General features: G+C 40.5%; 1 protein-coding gene across 2 annotated transcripts in view; it reads right to left on the reverse strand.

Moving 5' to 3' along the window:
- Positions 1-22,684, reverse strand: part of NELL1 (neural EGFL like 1) — a 772,999-nt gene that overhangs the window by 569,147 nt on the left and 181,168 nt on the right. For both annotated transcript variants that reach the window (XM_081063734.1, XM_081063733.1), the window contains exons 8-11: positions 19,349-19,483; positions 18,295-18,397; positions 9,224-9,297; positions 4,484-4,583 (exon numbers count right to left, since the gene is read on the reverse strand). In XM_081063734.1, coding sequence (XP_080919860.1) covers positions 4,484-4,583; positions 9,224-9,297; positions 18,295-18,397; positions 19,349-19,483 — 412 coding nt within the window. The remainder of the gene's footprint in view (positions 1-4,483; positions 4,584-9,223; positions 9,298-18,294; positions 18,398-19,348; positions 19,484-22,684) is intronic.

The following is a 22,684-nucleotide window of genomic DNA, read 5'->3' on the forward strand; positions in this document are numbered from 1 at the left end:
CCAAGACTCTTGGGGAGGATTTAACTGAAGAGTATAAAATCTTAAATAGTACAAAAAATCTCAACTAATTTCCATCCAGGCCAGATGACAAGGCAAGTAAGCATGAATTAAAATTACAGATAAACACATTGGGAACAGATGTCAGAAAGAACTTTCTCCCAACACCGAAAGGCTTAAACATGCAGCAAAACCCTCCAAAGTCATTGGCGACATTGAAGATATAATTAGAGTCCATTACAAGGAAAATAAAACCCTGAGGAGTGTTTCCAGAATTCTGGGATGGGCCAAATGATTGGTATGTTTTCCTGGAGCGATCCTGAGAATGCAACCATCAAGACTGTTGGCTGTTCTTTCCCCTTTAACTGAGAGCAACAGCAATTCATGAGCTATTATCTTCTGTTGGGTTCCATTCACGCTTTTATTACTTCTTCCCAGGCAGAAGCATAGATGTCACGCGGGTGCCCACTGCCCCCTTCTCCACCTCACGGCCTCACACTTAACTAGACAGGCTCCTGATATGCTTAGCCATCACCTCAAGGTAATGATGAGGATAAACAAATTTCTTGCTGCTGGCATAAACTGTCCTAAGGTGTCAGAGAAAACTGCAGCAGTGGGTAGGGCTGTTCTGGGGGTGCTGCTGATGACTGAGAACTTGGACCCCAGGAATTGCTAAGTGGCCTAGTCATGCCAATGTCCATCACCTTAATTCTTCTTGTATGTCTTCCTTCCTAACTGTCCTATAGTTCTTTCCCTAGGGGTATCCTGGCTGTATTCAACAACACTGTGGATTTAACCAACTGTTCAGCTGATTACCTTCCTTTTTCTCTAAAGGACAGGGGAATAGGTTACAGCATTTGGCATAACCCTAGTGAGGATATCAGTTCTGTTGAAACAATGAACACCATAAGTCAGTCAGAGCCTATTATTCTTAACTCTAAGGTCTTAGGTTTAATTCTCCAAAATAGAAAACCTCACATAGTCTTCACCTCTTTAATTGGAGGTGGTAAAGTATGTAACCACATAAGAAAATGGGCATGACTCCAAAAAAAAAAAAAAAAAAAGAAGTCAGTTTCAAAATCAAACCAACAAGTTGTAATTTGGGGAAACAAGTTATAACTCAACAAAATGACTTTTAGCATTATTTCATATCTGCAATACATAGAGCGTATCAGCTGGTACTGCAAATAATTTCAGTCATTGACATAAAACTAATAGAAACATATGGTAGGAACATATCTTCATCCACTTTGTCTCTTACTGTAAAGAATCAATTCATAAAATGTGATCATTAAAACAAATGTCATAAAAAATTTTTTTTAAAGTTGGAGACCTTTCTGGATATTACATAATCAGCCAGTTGGGGTCAGAAAGCAAAAAGCACTCTGTGCTTTCTCAAATTCCTACTCTAAGTTTCCTCAGATAGGGTGGCTCCCCAGGGTCCGAATGAAAATAAGCCTTGGAAAATTTTAATTCCCTGAGCAGGCCTGAGAAAGGTTTTGACTGAGCCTTCCAAGGAATGGTAACTCTCCTGAGGTGATTTCCCTCCGACTAATGACCTGACATTCACAGTAAGAAAGAGTGAAATGACAAATATGCTAATTGAAGGGCCCTTGATGCAGGTATTGAAAGAGGCTACAGTCACTTCATTTTCTGTAGCCAATAATATCAGCGTGGACGAAACCGTACAGAGGAAATCACACTACTGTGCTCATCCCTAAAATGTGCATTTCAGGCATCAGAGTCCCACCTTTCTGCTCACTTGCGGCCTGCCAGTCAGAACATAATCTCAATCCACAAAGCAAATGATACAGCCTTTCCATATACAGGATAAAAATTATTTTACATAGATATTGAGCGTTTCTTACCTTTTCATTACTTTCTGTTTTAGAGAGGGGAAAGCAGGAAGGGGGAGAAGAACTGAATAATTTGCCTTAGAAGAGGCCCACAGGGCTTTCCGAGTCTTCTCAGAATAATAATTGTCCATCACCACCCCTCCTTTTGCAAGCCTCTACTCAGAAAACGTGAACAGAGAGGAAAAGGTGAAAGACAAATAGAAGTCAAAGGGGAAAAATATTTCCCACAATATTGTGAGAGACTATAATGTTACTTCTAAAGATACTGTTGGGAAATAAATTGGAATTAAGAGATATGGAGGAAAAATCATGGAGAGCATAGTTTGAAACAATAGACCTTTGAGCTCACCGGGACTGATTTTTTGTTAATCATCACATACATTTTATGTTCTCATGAAAAAAATATATATTGCTTCCCAGACAAATATGTCTTTCATTTTCTGATTGTCGGGTGTTCAGAGCAAGCCCCAGCATGTGAACAAAAGGGCTGGATGTTTTAAGCTCCTCTCTGCTATGAGTCAACAGAGAAGAAGGAAGGAATGACAGTAAATGGTGCTGAAAAGGGCCTTAGTCAAAAAGAATGCTTTTTGCATTCCAGTGTCTGAATTCTGGGATAGGACTAGAACAGGAGAAACCCCAGAGAACCCATTTACTTAAACAACTTAATTCAACCCACTCCGCACAAAAAGTCCCTCCTGCGATACCTTTTCTGAAGACATGCTGTTTCCTATCAAAGTGTACAGTTGTCAAAGAGCATAAATAACTCTGCCTCATATACACCCCTCCACAAAAACCTTGAGTGGCCAAATGAAAGAGCTGGTAGCTTCCTGGCTGAGAAGGAGGCAGGAAGGAGGAAGAAGGAGAAAACCCTCAATGTCACACATTGGGCATAGTTCTGATCTAATCTCTGCAGCCTATTCCGGCCTCCCACTTTTCCGTCAAAGCTGAGTCGTTCAGTAAAACTCAGGTTGCTTGCAACAGGAGCCTTGAATGAGTCTACTGTTTAATGAGATGTCACGCCTCTCAGCATCTTCACTGGTAAATAAGCACAAGCATTCATAGAAATGCTTGCAGAAGCAGTAACACCTGGTCTGTTGGAAACTGGGTCAGAGCAATGAAATTCCTCTTGAATTTCTGTGCGATAATCAATGACTCTGCTCTAATGAAACCATAAATCAGAAAGGATTTACATAAACTGAATCCCACTTGGCACCTCAACAAATAGCAAGTGATGGATTTTGCATTAAATCATAAGATCTACCGAACAACGCTATCAGTTACCAATAAATGCATCCCTCTGAAAATTCTAGTCAATCGTTAGGTCTTTCTCAAACATCCCAGCTGCAGATATGCTTGTAGCCATGAAAGCAGATAAACCAGGGAAGATACTCAGATGGCATGGTGAGCATGTCACTGATTCTAAGAGCCATGCTCGAGGCTATCAACGTACTAAATTTTACTAGGAATTTTACCAGAGAGAAATCTCAGCCTAAGCTGAAAGCGCGATGTGATAAAATACACACCATTTTTATACAATCAAAGGTGCTAGAGGAGGAGCCAGCATATGACAGGCTGTCACCTGTTTTTGTAAATAAAATTGTATTGTAATAGAGCCACATTCATTTATTTACCAACAGCAGTGTATGCTGCTTTTGCAATACAGCACCGGGGTTAAGTAATTACAGCGGAAACCCTCTGACCCCCGCAAAGCCTGGAATATTTACTTTGTGGCCCTTTAACAAAAATATATTTAAACCCTTGTGCTAAAGAAAAGATTTTTAAAAGGTAAAATATGAGGTTACCGGAGGTAAACTGTCTTGAGGCTTGATCCTTCTTAACTCTAGAAGCTTCACAGGTAAGCTGCAAAGGACCTACTCACTGGGAATGTGAGAATGTGGAGGAGGATTTGTTGTGGGTATACTTTCAAAATAATAGCTATAAATTTAGCTGGATTCATTTTTTAAGATTTCAAATAAATTTCCGTTTCTCCTAATCCATCTAATTCTGCCTTGGTGAGAAGTTTCAGAGAAGAAGTGATATTAAAGCTGGGGTTTGAGATACAAGAATAAATTTGGGACAGAAGGGAATTTCAGGAAGAGGTAGGAAAACAATCTCTGCCCCAGAATTAATAAGCAATTAGGTGTTACTTACTCAAAGCTTTTTTCCTCTCAGGAAGTAAAAATGCTCTGAGGATTCAATATAAGTCATCCTCTTTCATATATAGGAATTGGCCCATGGAAACGGCTGGGGGAATAAAATGCTTCCAATCCCTTCCAAGAGATATATGTAATAACAACTGACAATAGTCGTTATTGTAGGAACTATCATTATAATTTGTATAGGGACTATTGTGTATTGAGCATGTATCATGTGCTAGGTGCAATGCGAGGTACTTACGCATTATCTCATTTAATCCTCACAGCAGTGCTATGAAGTAGATGCTATCATTATCCCCATTTTACAACTAAGGAGAGTAGGACTTGCAAAGGTAAATAGGGTCTGGGAGTTTCTAAGTGGCACAGTGTAGTTTGGGACCCATGCTGTTATCATCACCCTCTTCACTAAACCCTCACGCCAGAAAAGCCCCTGCCACCCCCAGCGCAAGCACGAACACCAGCAAGCCCACTTACCTTTACAGACGCTACAGCACTGATTCTCTGGGAGAATGTGATCCTTTTCTGAGCAATTCAAAGGAGGGCACGCTTCTGTAATTTTTACTAAAACTCCACCCTGGAAGCCAAATAATAAGGAAACAAAAATGTTCATATTTTTTGCCGATGATACAAATGTCTAATGCTCATTAAGAGCCTGCAGCGATAACAGCCTACAATAATTAACAGTACTCCCGAGAATTCTACAATCATGACAAAGTCGCAAATTAAATCGTTGAGCCTCCCGGAGAAGAAGGCAAATGTTCCTTTCTATATCAAAAGGGCCTCCATTTCCACAAATGGTTTTTGAGTATGGCCTGTGTCGCAGAAGGTCACTAAGAGCAGTTGTTGGTCAATTGTAACAATTGACTGTTGGGCGGGGGAATCCTAATTTGTAGTGTTTGCTGATTTCTATGGCGTAAACACCTTGATGACATCAGATTTTGCACTACCAACACGATATCACTGGACACAGAGTTGGGAAGTTGTATACAGTGAGCTATTACGAGCTTCTGTGAGCTAGTGTCAGTTCTCCACTGGGTCACAAGCACCGTGAACCCAAAATTAAATAAGATGTCTTCCCTGTCCTTGATGAGCTCAGGTTGGGTAGGAAGAAAAAAAAACACAAAACAAAACCTCTTAAACTAGAAACCATAACACAGTACAGTAAATCCTAAGAAAATGCTCTAATTAATGTGTCATGGGAGAATAATTAATTCTGCCCACGCGTAAAGATATTATGAAGATGTCACAGTTGAGGGCATTTGAATAATGGAATGAGGGAAAAAAAAAAAAAAGCTTTCCAGCAGAGGAAACAGACAAAGAGCCAAGGTATAGAGGTATGAATGAACTAAAGAGGGTGGTTTAAATGAGTACTAAATTTGCCCTACATATAAATAAAATCACAATAAAATTTTGAATATTCAGCAGGTGAATAATATTCACTTCACCAAAGGTTCTCTTTTTTGAAATTACCAGAATCTGTATTTAGTTATGCTCTGAATTTTAAACATTAGCCCATCAATTATTATTTTTTAAAAGGGGGTTTGAGAGTCCTTTATTTTATCTGAAATGTTAAGCTTTTCACTCCCATTCTTAGGAGGATGTTGAAGACAACCAAGAAGCAAGCTCGAGAAACAGAGTCTCATTTAAGGCCAAAAGGTAATTCTCAACATAGGTAGGAGAATAAGATGGAGCTGGGCAGCCAAGAGGGCTGGGGGAGATACCGAGTTTTCCATCTCTATGAGACTCTATCATTCCAGAGGCCCCACTGTTCACTGATTTGGCAGGAACTCCCATTATATCAGGCACATCCACTTTAAAATATGAGCCTACACATAACTTTAAATGTCAAATATAAATTTAATTTCTAACTACTCATCATTTGGGTAATTTGACTTCCTTTCCTTTCTCGTATTTTTCAGCCCAGGCAGTCCAGCCTCTAGCATTCCTTGGGGTGTCTTTTTTGTTCCCCCATTTGCTCTTCATCCTTGATCTGTCCCAAGGAAACTAGATCTCTTGCTTTCCTCATGATTCTGGCCCTAAGATCTGAGAAATGATTCTGCTATTCACCTTCAGTCCCCCTTTTCATCTACATTCCATTCTCACCCCTCAGTCTGGGCCACTCTGGGTGGCACCTTGCCTCAAGAGTTAGGACCAGTCTTAAGGCTATTGTACCCATCGGATGTGCCCTCGTTTCTGCAACAGGGAATCAAACCAGATACTACAAACCAAGAGAAGTCTCACTATCAGCAGCAAAAGCTAAATGCAAAGAAAAACACAATGCTTAATCACTTACCCTTATGGCCTCTACTTCCACGTACGCGTACCCTTCACTATTGATATATTCATTATCTACTGCCTTCTTGCATAAATAAGAGCAGTAGACACTGTTGGACCTCTTTTATCAGTTCTGTGTGCCCAACCCCCAACGTCTGAATGATTTGTAGCTCATGTCTCCTCCCTGCCACCCTCAGAGGGCATTGGAGCCACATTGCCCATTCAAAGAGCCGGAAGTTACCAGCAAGTTCTCCATTCTCTACTCCCGCAGCCCAAAGTGGGTGATTAAGAGGCATGAGAGGTTCTTCACCTGGAGGAGAGACCATAGTCGGAGCATAACTTATATTTCAGACCCCTCAGGGGATCGGGGTCTGTCTGGCCTTTCGCCTAAAATCTCCCCTCACTCAGTATCCTGCCCTTCCCTATCCTGCATCACCACCACCCCCGCCCGACCCTTACTGTTGTCTCCTGGGAGCACAACGTTAATAAATTACTTGTACTGAAATCCGTAGCTCAGGGTCTGCTTCTGAGAGAACCCAAACTAAGGTAAGATCAATCCACTCTCGTCAAAAATCAAACTGTTAAAAGGAATGATCTCTAGGTAGTGAGATTCTGTAGTGATTCCCATTTTCTTCCTTATACATTTTCCCCTGGATTCCAAATTTTATATCTTGTGTATATATTTGCTTTTGTAATAAATAAAAAAATAAACATTAAAATTGTTACAGAAGACTTTTTAAAAATTATCACTCATGAAAAGCTCTTTTTTTCATAAAAAGGGCTTGCTCGGACTGCTGATTCAATCAGTCAACAATTCTAATCAACCTTTAACATATTTAATGAGTAAGATAATTCCAATTGTTTAAATAGAGACAAACCCCTTTGCATGAATTTCAAAACAGTATGAAACGTGATTACAGCAGCATCAGTGCCACCAAATCCATTTAGTCCAGCCACATAATTAGGCACATTTTTAACTTTATTTTCCAAACTATCTCTAGTGCAAAGTATTTGATGCTTAACATTTTTAAATCCTCCTGATGATGGTGTATTATTTTATGACCCCTGGAACTCGGCATTGGTGGAAAAATATAATTCTTCCATTCTTTATTCTTTAGAGCGACTGTCTCCATGTCATTAGTCAAATATAAACACTTTCAAGTTACTAATCACTGTGCTTCAACCTGCATTTCTAATCACATATAAAATTCAAATCTTTAAGTGAAAAACAGTATTGCTGGGCTAACGAAGTGTTGCAGGGCAGCAACAATTAGACAAAATTGAGCAGACTGCTAGAAGGCATTATTTATCTAGATTTTTAAAAAATAATATGGTAACTTCTGGAAATTTTTGGTGAAACTATTTCAAGCAAGAGTTTGTTTCTTGACTAATTGGTGTTGCTGGAAGCTTTACAATGATCCCAGGAAAATGAAAATGGATTGTCACCAGGCTGCCTTTTGTCACCTGGGGATCTTCATTTGAACCACAGAACACAAAGAAAATTATTTGAGTAATTATTCGCTCAGTTCTCCAGAGGATAGTATTTATATAGGACCATCTCTCCTAGATGCCGAGGAGAGAAATTAATTCACTATATCCAACAGGTGCCAGAGGGCATTAGGGCTTAAATCTTGAGAAAGGCTGCTCAGGAAAGACCTGAGGCCCTCATCCTACACCCTGCTCCCTGCTGACAATATCTATTAAATGTGGCGCAAGGCTCTTCTCTGGCTTTTTATAAATGCTACACTTTATCAAGGGAATCAGTGAATCATCACCTGACCAATCTGGTCTTAGATGGACTAAAAAGGGATAATTCAATCCTTCTGAACCTATTCTTCTAAAATTCAGAAATGAGAATTACTTCCAAATAAGTCTAACACCATCAGGAGTGGCAGTGGAGAGACTAAGAGAGGAGCCTGTGAAGCTCGATGACATAGGTTCAGATCCTAGCTCGCTCGCTGACGAGCTCTGTGACTTTGGTCTTCTGTGCCTCAATTTCCTCATCTGTGAAATGGTGACAATAGGACCTACTTCACAGGGTTATTATGAAGTTTATCTGAAATAACAGGTTTAAAATGTTTTAAATAGTGTCTAGACAATACTAAGTACTCAAGAAATGTTCATTATGGTCAATGACCCTTCTCTCTGTACACAAAACAATCACTTAGCAAATAACTGTAGAAAGACAATAAAGAAATTAATGACTTCTTAAAAGAGGATGAAGTTATTCACCTATAAACATACATGCCATACACACTCCTTGTGCAATGAGGATAACTTGTCTGCCCCAACTTCTTTCTAAATTGTAAAAACGTAACAAACCAAAAACAGTAAAAGAGGAACCAAAGCATGTACAGCACCTACAATGTGCCAATAACCGTGGTAAGAGCTATTCCAACAAGCTGGCATTTAAATCCATGTCCATATCCTCAGAGGTCTCCAAGGGTGTCTGCCTTGATCCTCTCTGATGATTACAGAGATCTATGGTTGTGCACATCTTATTTCAAGAAATATATGGGAGGGAGCAGGCAGGAGACAGAGGCATTTTCTAAAATTACATCAAATACTTGGAAGCAGAGATGGCACTGTCCACAGCTGGCATCACAGACTGATTCCAACGCATCTCAAAACTCTCCCAGGGCCACCTGCCAACCTCCCTGACTCATGGTAACTTCTACCTCCCTTCCCTTTCTGACATCCTTCCCTTTATAGCTTTTCCCAAGGCTATCTGATCCACAGCTGACCACAAGCTGACCACAAGCTAACCAGACAATGACAACGGCTGGGACCTTTCCATCCTGGACTCCAGCCCACCACAGAGAGCCCTTCCCCTCAGGGACTCATTCAGGCCAGTCTGTTCCACTCCAGGATCCTATTACAGCCCACATATCTATCTGTTATGATCCCTCTCATTTGTGGGGAATTAAGGTTGAAACTTACTCGGCATTCCCGACAGCTCTTGGTTAAAATGCGCTGACCTTCTGCAAGAACTTTTCCTCCGTAGATACATTTTGCTGTAATAAAACACAAAAATGGGTCAGACAGTCATGCTGTGCAACAAAATGACCTCCGAGGTGCCATCAAACTCCGATAGATTCCACAGAACATAGATTCTCTGATTCTAAACAATACAAATCTCTTTTTCTAGAATAAGATACGGGCACACTCTTGGGTAACTGCTAAATCCCCTCCGTCAGAATGTCATCATGATTATGTTTGTCGTGAGTCCTTCACACCAAGGATATACAACTGTTTCAGTGAAGCAGTTGCAGAAGGAACTAGTGAGTGAATTGACGTGGTTAGACCTTAAAACAAAGAAGTGGTTGTCATCTCCAGAGGGTGCAATAGCAGTAACTTTGATTCAGACACTCCAGCTGTAAGATGAATGACTAGGTGAAAGGGAACACATATATGTTCCATTCATCAGAACCTCAGCCACAATGCAGAAAGATGCCATTTCCCCTCCCCACTCCCCGTGATCATGAAAAGTACATGTCCTTAGCCTATCTGTTCCCAAGAATCTCAGAGAGAACTAAGAAATATAAGCCGAGTCAGTAAAGTGCTTTATCAATGCGCTAGAGAGGCTGCCTTGGGAAAAGTGAGCTTCACAGGCTAACAGGGACATGGAGCAGACAGGCCTTTTAGAAAAGGGAAAAGAGAAGCATGAGTGGAGCTCGCCCTACTCAATTTAGATTCCACTGGGACTCCGTCCTCGACTCAACTTGCAGACCCACTTTTAAGCAAGTGCAGAATATGTTCATTTGATATGACCCTCATGTGTCTCCACCAAATTCTCCGGCCACATGGACAGGAACAGGCAAGCAAAGTCCTGATTACTCCTCCCACACAGACTAGGAGCCTTCTAGCCCGAGTCCTCGGGAGAAGGAGACGTGCAGACACGCACTCTAAGAGATCCTGACCATGAATCACTGTCTTGTGAAAATCACCTCACCTTCAGAGCCTTCATTTCTATATCTGTTAAAAACAGGTTAATTAAATGTGATAGTTTCCTAGTTCTGCAGTCTTAAGACTCTCATGGAATGTTGATGTAGGGACCTTAGCGATCAGCCAAGCCCAATCGTGTTAGTCACCAGCAGAGCAAAGGCCAGAGGCGCTGGTTTACTTAACATCAGGTCCCCACAGTGGATGCTGTGCTGTGCTGCCCAGATGCCCCTCCGTGGACAAAGGGGACATTCCTGCCGCTGCTGTGACAGTTGACTACCAACATCTCTTGGCTAAATATTGATCTAGACTTACCCTTGGCTTAAGAGAGCCACCTTGCCCAAGGTCAAATTCCCTTCATCCAATGAGTGGCAGATAAAGGAAGTACAAAATTCTGGCCTCTTGCCCCAACTCAGGATAACTCGGAAAGGTCATTCCAGCTCCAGAACTCCCAGTAGGAAGGACTGATATATTTGTTATAACTGCACTATCATTCAAGCTCTCATTCCACCCAATTCTGCTTTCTTCTCTATCTTGCTCCCACCTCCGAAGTGATCCTGACAGAGCTTCCCAATAAAGTACAAATCATTATGGATCACTAATGGCCTTAGAACATTGTCCAAGTGTCTTAATTCAGCACACAAAGCCATTTGTGCAGTTCCCTTTATCTCTCAAATGTCATAACTCACCAATTCCTGTGTGTTCACTCACCCTCCCAAGCATGCATACCTCCACGTATGCTCTGGCCAGGCACACGCTCTCTCCCCCCAACCCCTGGGAATTGGCATCATCTTCTCTTCTCTTCTCCAAGAACACGCAGTCTCATTCACCTTCCACTGGCAACCTCCCCTCTTATATACCCAATCAATTTCAACGTATGCCTGACTTCCCCAAAAAAGGTGTTCTTGACTTTTTAACACTGATGAATTGCCCATCACTTTGTGCTTCTCTTGTGTTCTGGACCTAGCCCTAACACATTTTATCTCAGTGGCCCATTTAATTATACATATCCCCCTGCTAACTGTAATGGCCCTGAGGACAGGGATGACGTCTATTCATAATTTTATCTCCAGCCTCAAACTCAACGCTTACAAATAACTGTAAAATTAATGAGCCTCTAGTTGGTAGTAAAAAAAAAACAGTCAAATTTCCTGATTCCCAGATAAGACTTCTTTCTGTTCTTCAATGCAATTTCAAACATTAAAAGCAGATACCAACGGTTTCAGCACAAAACAGCAATAACAACAATAAAAAAGGACACAATCAATACAATTTTCTACATAGGTCCATTCCTCCTTTCATTTCAAAAAAAAATCACTCCTGATCATCTTTCATGCCTCAATTTTCTAGATAAATCAGTTGAGCGTGACTCATTGGTCCTAATGATAATGTGGATTCCCCAATTTACTTGCATGGGGACACCACGCCTCCCAAAGCCTGGAATTCCTGTATAACAGACTCCCACATTCCCAAGCACAGCTGCTGCCAACTTGGCAAGACGGCTCGCTCCAGAATGACAGCTCTGCTAAATGCCCTGCTGTCAAATCTGTCATCTGCTTCTTGGCCCAGGCTGGGAAGCAGACAAATAGCCTTTTCTGCCTTATTTTGCCCTTTGCCACCCCCACAATGGTACGAGCACACTTGCTATCCTGTCTTATGACATTTACCTGATTCCTCTCTTCCTCTGACAGACTCATCCCAGTACAATTATCTGGAGATAGGAATGTCCTATTGTTTACACTCAGACCACACACAGGGACTCACCCAGCCCTCAAATCCACCAGTCTGGTGTAAAAATTAAATGCCCACTGAACTTTATGTTTTCGCATAGCAGGGGACTGCGGGCACTGTGAATATCACCATGATACTGCATGCCTCAGCCCTGATAGATTTGGCATTGGTGCAGAATGCATCTATGATTACGATATCAAGTATCTATGTAATTACGTTAGGACAGCTTTCAGAATCACCACTGGAGGTCATGAGCATTTCCCCTGCTTTCTCATACTCATCCCACTTCTCTGACTGTGCCCCTCTTTTCCTGCCACTGACCTCCATATGACTAACATGAGTCGTCATTATCCAACCTTTTGATCTACAGCCAAAAAGGCTTCTTTTCGACATCTGAGGAAATTCAAGCATAAGGGGAGTCAGGCTCTGGTGCACCTGGCTGGGGCATTGGGGACTCTACTCCAACAGCTTTCAGTACAAGTAGAAATGGAAATGGATACCTGAAGCCCTTCATATCACACTGGAGACATGCAAACTAGGATATTTTTACAGTGCCCGACCATGAAATTGAAACTTGGCACCAACACACACTTCTCCATGATGTCAGAAACAAATGTATTGGGAATTTACAGAAAGGGATGCAGTTGTATCTTTCTGTAGCCACATATATTTTCTGGCCCTTCAAATTTGAACCTGATTTCTCTAGTGGGATGACTGCACACTTTTGCCGTTTGGGTGCACACTGAATAAACAATTGACAGGTACGACTTAGCACCCCGTCACATGTGGACATGAGGTTGCTCGGTCTTCATTTAGGTATTTGTACCCTGCATACACTTGAGCCATCCCTTGGCACTCAGTGGCTTAGAATATCAAAAGCAGCACTCTATATTACACTTTAAAGGAGAGAGGCAGATGAAAAAGGCCAAATACCCAAGGATCCTTCCTCCATCTGAGCTTGTTCACAGACCTAGCTTCAGGTACCAGCTCTATGAGCCACGTCCAGTAGTTTCGCTGTAAACATCTTTGCTACAAGCAAAGAAACACTTTAACTGCCTAACTAACTGGCAATTTTGCCATAGGAGATAAAATAACTTTTCCATAGTTTGGTTTCATTTCTCCATTGAAGAATCAACTGCCTTCAACTGACTCAATGTATTTAAGCTACTTAGTTTCACATATCCATTGACAGAGTTCTTGTACCACTCCCATTTTCATATTATGTACATCTTAGCCAGAATACATACTATACTAGCAAATAATAACATATCAGTTTTTCCAAATCAGTTGAGCACAGTCATCTCTCCCAACCATCACAACCAAAACTTTACTGAGCTATGGCAAATAGAAAAGAGGCAGCTTTTTCTAATTCACAACAGTCTTCGAGAGCATTGATTATAGATTCTTAAGTTGGAAAAGTGACACCTCTCTTGATGAAGGAAGAAATTTCAGTGAAAAGGAAAAAATAGTGCAATGGCGGAAGAGGAGACAAATCAACAAGTAAAAAAAAAAAAAGGAAGAAAGAAAAGTATAATACTATGAACAAAAGACTTCAAAGACAACATTTTCATTTTTTGCAATGAAGTCTTTAATTTGATTAACTTTTTCATGTTTCATTATGTTCTTTTTAATGTCCCTCTTTTATTTGTCACTCTTTTATCTTTCCTGGTGAACCGACCTTAAAGCCCATTAGTCATGCTGTGGGGGAAAATACCTATGGCCAGCCTGCTTGCAGCAAGGATGTTTACAGGGAAACTTCCTAGATCCCTCTGAGCAGAATGCTCACATCAAACTAGTTTCCCCTCAGGCGTATCCAACTCAAACAAGCCAAACAGAAGGTGTCCTTCCCTAACCTGTTCTTCCACCTGCCTTATTTCTGTTAATCACAGTCTGAATCCCCCACCAGCTCTTGTCCAAAATCTGGCAACTTCTCCCCTACAGATACTCTGTCCCGGATTCATCTGTCTCATGCATAAACGCTTATGGAGTACCTACCATGAGCCAGGTCTTTTAGCTGTCTTTACTGAGCTCCCCATCCTCCCCAGGCAAGGCCTGCCTGCCAGCCTGACACCCTCCACGTGGAATATGCGTGATTCTCATACCCAATCCCCGCCAGCTCTCCTGATGCAGCAGCCTTTGTAAAAGCACTTCTTTGATTATGCCACAACCCTGCTTTAACATCTTGCTTTTGAGGACCACAACCAATGCTGTGTTTACTTCCATGACTTTGCACATGCAATTCCCTGGGCAATCCCCACCTTGTCCACATGACAAACTCCCACTCATTTGTCAACACTCTGCTCAGCTATAATATTACTTCCCCTATGAAGTTCTTCTAACACACTTGCACACACACGTTTCTGATGGAGTTGACGTCTCCCCTCTCTGTGCTACTGTGCATATCATATAGTATGCATGTTACACAATACTCTATTCTAATGAAATGGCATGTGCATCTCACTGGAGAGAAGCAAGGGGAAGAGATTGGTTAAGAGTATCAGCTCTGGAGCCAGACTATCTGGCTTTTATTTTGGCTCCACCAAGGCTGGGAGGTCTTGGACAAATTACTTGTTTCTATGCTTCACTTCCTCATCTGTAAAATGGGGATCATGGTAGGGGCATATGACTTTGAGTTGTTGGAATAATTAAATGAATTAATATACATAAGAGAGCTTATCACACTACCTGACATAAAAGTGAAATGAAAGATCCATACGTGCCTGCTATTGTACCCAGAGGTAAGGACAATGTTAGGGAGAGGAACCTCAGAAAGGACGACTAAATAAGCTGAATGGATCATCATCCATCGCCAACCCACCTTTGCAGCTTTATTTCTGCTTCTCACCCATAAGGACCCTCTATCAGATAAACTATCTCCTTTTCCCTCTGCCACCTCTACTCCTTTGGAAATGCTATTTTGCAAAGCTGAAGATTCCCTCTCTGTCCACCTCCCTACCATCTTTTACAGTTTTCAAATTTGTCTATCAAAACAGAATTCGGACTACAGGATACTATTGCCTATAGAGATTCTGATTTACTAAGCCCTGGGAATCGCTAATTTAAGAAATTCACCAGGTGATTCCCATGTGAAGCTAAGTGTGCTTGATGCCTTGAATAGAGCAGATATCCAACAAATATCTGTGGAATGAATCTGCCACACCATTTCCTGGACCACCTTACCCACAGTCAATGAATCTAGAAAACCTTCCTGAATTTTCCCTGATGCCTCCCTCCCAAACAGACAAAGGAAGATTCTAGCAGCAGGACCTGACACCCCACTATGAAAACCTCCTTGCTCTCAAAGATGGGCTTCTGTTCAAAATAGGACAAAGTATTTATTTTAGGCCATGAACTGAGAGAGGGACTCTCAGACAAAACCCTGTCCTCTTTCCAGAAGGATGCCCTCTTTTGTAAGTGCTGCAGCTCCTGAGGCCATGACAAGTACATGAACACTTTAGTACGTCTGCAGACAAAACCACTTGCTCCTTTGGCCTGAGTCTGATCAATACTTTTTCTCAAGAGTCCCTAGAATACTGCCCCCACCCACCCAAACCCAGAGAGTAGCTTAGGAAATGTTATCTGAAAGGGACAAAAGTAAATATTCTCCATCCTTTTTCTGATGTGAAGATGTGAAGATATTTGGAAACGTCTAGAAATTCTGACTAGTGTTAAACTCTCTCAATCCTCATTCTCCTCTCCTCCACCCCACTGCTCAAACTGCCACGAAAATCTTGTAGAAGTCTAGAAATACTTAGCTTGGCTCCACTTCCTCCAGGGAGCCTTTCATGCCTACCACCAGTGTTCTCCCCCACCCTCCCATAAGCCGTCTGTCTATACTCCAATGGTGTATAATGCCTAATATGATTGCACTTAAAAATCTGGACACTGTAAATCATCTCTCTAAATTGAAAGTGAGCCCTCACATTATTCCGGACACCAGCATTGAGTAAGTATCTAACACATACTATTTCTATTAAAAAGTAGTAAGAAATGAAAATCCTCTAGGTCAAAGGTTCCCAACCTTTTAATTACCAGAAGTGGCTAATATTATTTCTTCTCAAGTTGTTGTATTTTGTTGTTGTTGTTGTTGCTGTTTGTTTTTGGAGTGGTCATCTTAATAACTTATCTGCAGTACCATTTTTATTAAACTATAAACATATCAAACTACCAATCGAAACTGCTAAGAAAATTAGTGCCACCTAGATAAATTGCTATGAATTCCAGGCAAAGGCAAAAAACGCACTCATGTTTTAGTGAGCCTATGTATCAGCCTCTTGTAAAACAGGGTAACTTACTAAACTATTTTTTAAAACTTAAAACTCTCCAATAAATTAGAATAAAGAAAAGTGACTACTCCACAATCTCCTAGTAAAAGAACAATTTGACAATAAGTATTAAGGGCCTTTCAAAATGTTGGTCTTTTGGCCCCATAATTCTGCTCTGGAGAATTCCACTTTAAGAAAATGAAAAATACAAAAATAAAAAAAATATTTTCTGTACAAAGCCTGTTATTAAAAAGTAATTTAAGAGTAAAAAGTGGAAAGCAACCTATCTACCCAACACTTGGGCAATGACCACGTAAGTTTTGCAATAGCCAAACAATGAAACACATAAAGCTCATTAAAATGAAGTTTTTATGGAGATTTTTAAAACATAGGAATACACTTACGTGATAGTGGTAAGTCCACAAAGTAGGATGAAAATTATCTGCACAGTAAGATCTCAACTGTACACAAAACATAAGTTTTAAAAATGAAATCCATTAAAATTTCAAGACTGCCTTCAAGTGGTGGTGTCACAGGAGATTTTTCCATCCTTATCTTTACTCTTCTCTGAGATTTCAAATGTTACACAATAAACACATTACTTTGACAATTAGAAAATCAAAAGGTTAAAACACAAAACTGCTAAAAGACTAATCTACCTCATATCAAACCACAACTTCCAAATGGTAGCATTCACACATCTATCCAAGGAACTCAAAATAATGGATTTTAATTTTCTCATATTTTTTAAACACAAATTCCTGATAGTTTTTCAACTTCTTCCTCTGCTATTATATAAAACAGCAAAACTGGAAAAAACGAGCTGTACCTACTGAAAACTAACTTTCTATGATGGTATCAAAGTACAGTCTTCACTACCTGGGTACTTGTTCTATCTGTACTGCCAGACATGACTTTCAAAAGCTCTTGGAAAAGAAACAAGAAAGTTTCTTTTTTTAGATTGAGTACGCTGTCCTGAATAATGGGTGTACTACACCAACCATGACAAGGAATATTTAAAAGTTCCTTTTCAAAGAGTTCAACAAAGGCTTAGGCAGGTGTGACCAAACTATTCTCACTTCCACTGTCATATTAGGTGATATGCGGTTCTTAGCAAAAAGCTAAACTATTGTCTTTTGAAAAACCTAATGACACTGGTGTTTTTCAAAAGAGCAATCATCTTGAAAATTATCCATAGGATGCCATCTTTCTAACCTAAACTCTCCTTTTCTACAGAAGAACATATTGTAGTCAGACAGAACTAGTTTTACATGTCCCCTTTGCCACTCACCAGTCTTGGAACCTTGGTAAGTTAACTTCCCTAAGCCTAAGATTCCTATAAAACAGGGATAATAATAATCTCCACCAGAAGGATTAAGGTGAAGATTCAATAAGCTAATGGAATTCAAGCACCTACCATAGTAACTGGTACATACCAAGCATTCTAAATGAGAGCTTTACTCTTTTACTCTTTTTTGTTCGTCTCAATGTCCATTTGACTATTTCACTTGACATAGTGCCCTTTGTAATACATGGGGAAAAGGATTTTTAAATCACCATATAACTTGGACAAGCCAACTTTGAAGAAAATTGTTCCAGTATTTTAACTAAAGTTCATCCAGAAATTCCTAACAAAGGCTTTTTAACAACAGGACATCTGTCCAAGACCTCAGAATGCCAAAACATAGAATTGCACCTTTAACTTGATAATTCAGGATGAGGGAGACTACACAAATGGAGCTTTGGGGTCATGACTTTATAGAATGACTCCACCCATTACCAATTGTTTGACCCTGTAGAAGAGACATAATCCCTCTGAACACCAGTTCCTTCTACATAGAAGGGGAAGAATAGTAATTATGGTTGATGGGAGAATGTTAAAAAATAGCCTATGTAAAGTTCTGCCACATCACCTGTGATTAAAATATAGCAGCTCTTCTTATCATAGATTTAATATTACATCACCTGCTGGTGGCTTCATGTCATCAATGTTAATCAGTTGGGGCTATCACATAGGGGGAAAAACAAATGTCAAAGTACAGAGGGCCACCCTGACACTCAGTCGGTACTTACGTCGGCAAACCTTACAGCACTGGCCAGCAATGTGCACGGGGAGGGAGTCTGGGGAGCAATTGAGAGGGGGGCAGGACATCCTTCGGCATTCCACAGCACCACTCTGAGGGCAGAAAGACAGGGAAAGGAATCTCAGAAGTACCCTTTGAAAGGTCCTGTGTGGAAAAAGCTCACAGCTCATCCAAGAAACCTCACCAGGGAAACAGAAACCCTGCAAGGAATTCCCAGTCTGCTCCAGAACCACAAATAAAATATTTTCTCCAGCCTGAATGAACCCGTGCCACCTCAATTACTTTTCTGATACACATCACTGGCTTCATTCCACCTGCCCATGTGGGCTAAGTAGATTAGGCAGAAAACAAAAAGCCTATTTTTACAAGAACATAAATAACACCTTGTGCAGACCCTGTCAATCATCGTTGAGGCTCTAACAATATGCTTTGTATTTTCCCAGACAAACAATGGCATTATTCAGATATTTATCAAATAATTTCAACTGCACATGGTTTACATACTAATTGGGGGGGAGGGCTTCTGTAATTTTCTGAAACAGATGAAGGAGTACACAAATGACAAACACCCTGAAAGTTGGGAGTGGGGGGTCTTACAATTCTCTGAAACAGATGATGGGTACCTTGTAAGATACAATAAAGCATCCATATATTAATTGAACCCCTTTTTAAAACGTATTCTAGCAGAGAAAAGTTGTGGATAAAGCTAACCCAATCTTAGGTTGTTTGAAAAAATCAGAGTTCTCCCTCCCTCTGACACTCAACTCTCCAAACAGTAAGCTTCTTATAATGATATTAGATCATATGAGAGTGTGTTGTCAAGGGAAAGCATGAATAGACTTTTAATTTCCAAGTATTTATTCATGAAATGACACTTTTCCAACTTCCCTTCACAATGTCACAGATTGCTAAGCAGGCACTTGGTAAAAAGGTAACACTTCCTAGAGTTAGCAATATGTATTAAAGAAGAAGGTTGTACGATTACTTAGTGAAGCCGCCCTGTGAAAACTGCGGTCCTTTGACTCACTTACAAAGAGGCTTACTTTGCATGTGCAGTTCCTGCAGCGATCACCATCAACCCAGGAGTCTTGGTCTCTATAGAGCAATCCAGTCACTTGACAGGTCTTCTCACAATGACAGTTTTCCAACTGACTAAGTCTCGTCTCTGCGTAATTTAGCTGCAAACAAGAGTTACTAGGTGTGATTTCTGTAATGCAACTGCATGGTCCGAACAAAGCTTATAGCAACAAGAAAAAAACAATCCAAGTAGGAGAGGGGAAACCAATGCTCCGAGTAGCTCACTGATTCTTAGTCATATCTGTCTTTTTGTTTTGGAGTGTTTTTCTTCTTTTACATGAGGTAGCATCATTCTAAAGTAAAGACACATTTGGCTCCCATGGTCCAATGAGCACCAAATAAGACATTCAACTATCTCAGGGACCTCTTGGGTGTTCATAAACGTATGTGTTTTTTTAGCTCAAAGCCCACATGGAAACACTCATAATGAATGTGTTCTCAAGGACTCATTACAATGTTTACAGGAAATCTCATCAGGAATGCCAACACACTGACATTTCTCTCCCACCATCCTCGCTGTGTTCTTCACACACGAACCAGAGTGTCTTGGTTCACAAGCTGGGAAGTCATGGCTTCCTCTCTTAGGAAAAATTCTGGGGAGCTGGGGCCGGAAAAAGTCATGGTAGGAAAGTCACAGAAGGATCTAGTTTCTCTCCAGCTCAGGAGCTCCCAAACAGAATGTCCCAAGAATCCACTTTGGTGTTCAGACGAAGGTCAGGAGAGGCAACCAAACCCCCAGGTGAGATCAAGATTTAGTAAAAGAACTTTTTCATTTTTCTAGGTCAGCTAACTGTTACCATTATCACAGAATCTTAGAATATTTGATTGGAAAGGGGTTATAAAGTTTAAATGTCCTCACAAGTAACCCTATCAAGTGATTATCCAGCCTACATCTATATATCTACAGTGGTGGGACACTCACTATCTTCCAAGGAAAGCCATTTTTGTTGTTAGCTCTGGATGCTTGAAATAGCTTCTTTCATTTGAGCCCTGAAATCTCTCCCTTTTTCTTACTATATGCAGTTTGCCTTGTAACCATCTGAGCAAGTTTAATCTTCAAACATGTAAGATTACCTGTCCTCATGCCCGCTCCTGACCAAAGGAACCACCAGGTTCCTTTAATAGCTCTTCGTGATATGGTTCCAATCCTCTCTCCTGATCACGTTCAGCCTGTTCCAGTTTGTCTTCAAAAATATAGTGCCAAAAAACTGAACTTTGCTACGATCTCTCTATTGTCACATCATATTAAGGAGTAACTCAATCCAGTATTATTCTTCTTCCCCTTTCCTTAGGTAGTGACTGTCTTGATTGAAAAACAAATATCACTGCCAAAAAATCCATCACGTGGTTTCTCTTTTCCTTCTCAATCACAATTACACCTCCATGTCTTGAGTGTTTTTCCCACACTGGAGATCAGCCAATCTGTGATCCAACTAAGACTATTGCAAGCTAATATTTCAGATAGAATGGTTGAACCTCGGTAATGATGACGCTCACCATCTTTCTACATTAACTACGGCTCCATTCCATACGTGCTCCTCTCATTTACTGATAACAGTGCTACTTTGTGGAAATGGAATCCATGTATAATGCCAACTTTGGTTGCTGTCACTGATGATATCCTCTTCCTCTACGCTTTTGGAATGTCTAAAAAAAAAAAACTTGTTTCTTGCCTGTCTTTCATGGGTGGTGCCAATGGGCAGGGAAAAGAACAACTAGCATCCTAGCCAAACCACAAGCACCATAATCAGCTCTAAAGAAACTGAGTAGACGATGCCTGAAATATCAGCTTCCTACGACTCTTGAAATATGCATGCTCTTCCAAAAATTCAGGTTACATTTAAATCTCCAGCCTGATTATTATCTAGAATCTAGTTTCTAGAATATATATGTATAATTAAGTTCCTTGGGAATTCTTTAGGAAATGAAGATAAAATATACTTCCAAAAGTTTGGTGAGGTCGTAACCAAATCCATGTATAGGTAAGAGATGATTAAAAGGAGGTGACAATGTCCCATGTTATCTTTGCTTCATTTCTATATCCCCAGCAGTTCCTACCAAAGATAGCGATTGGTGGCTAACCTGGGACTGAACAAGAAAGAGTTGAACTAGATCTGCGTTCCCCCCAAAAGTGGCTCAGAATGGGATACCTGTGAGAGGAAATGTGCCAGCCCCACTCTGAAAATCTGGAACTCTAGCATTTGTAACACTCCAAAGATGGAGCTTCTTAAAGCCTAAATGACCCAAAAGGCAATTCTGCATCTGTCCCAGTTTCTTATAAATCCAGGAGCTTGCCTAAGTGTAATACTGTCGCCAGTACTGTCCAACAAAGCTGAGCTATATTCAACTATAAAACTCAATTGCGGGGTGACTGGATGGCTCAGTTGGTTAGAGCGCGAGCTCTTAACAACAAGGTTGCCGTTCAATTCCTGCATGGGATGATGGGCTGCGCCCTCTGCAACTAAAGATTGAAAACAGTGACTGGACTTGGAGCTGAGCTGCGCCCTCCACAACTAGATTGAAGGACAACGACTTGGAGCTAATGGGCCCTGAAGAGACACACTGTTCCCCAATGTTCCCCAATAAAAATTTAAAAAGAAAAAGAAAGAAAGAAAGAAAGAAAGAAAGAAAGAAAGAAAGAAAGAAAGAAAGAAAGAAAGAAAGAAAGAAAGAGAACGAAAGAGTTAAAAATATGTAGTATTTAAAAAAAAAACAAACTCAATTGCAAGGAAAGCTGCAGTTTTAATATAATGGAAGCCCTTCTCAGGGCTGACTTTGTTTCCTTTCTGAACTCTGTTTTTATTTTTTAATATATTTAGGCTTTTCTGATAACATTTCAAAGCTCCCATCTCTGAAATATAAGAGTACATCAGACACAAAGACAAAGAGATATTAAAGCAAAAAGCTAACCCTTCAAAGGCACTTAGTATGTAATCTTGCCTTCCTATTTCCCCCTGCTAAATCCTGTTGCAACAATAAAGAAAAACAACTCTGAATCAAAAAATGATTTACCTTTTCTGCCACTGGTAATTAGCATGCTGAATTTACACAGATTCATTTTCAATAGCTATTTCTACACTACCTGCCATTTCCTCCAGGAATGCCTGCAGATCCAAAACAGGTACAGGATCAAAGCTACATCTCTATTCTGTTTTACCTTTGTTCATGCATTTATCTAAGCAACTATCGACCAAATCATTTATTCTTAACTCTACACATTCAAAGATAGACAGCAGAAGCCTTTTTCGCAGTAAGAGGTCAATGAATGGATGTGAGTACATTAGTGGTGTGGTGGATTGCTT

This window comes from Rhinolophus hipposideros (genome assembly GCF_964194185.1).
Source record: "Rhinolophus hipposideros genome assembly, chromosome: 10".
NCBI lineage: Eukaryota > Metazoa > Chordata > Mammalia > Chiroptera > Rhinolophidae > Rhinolophus > Rhinolophus hipposideros.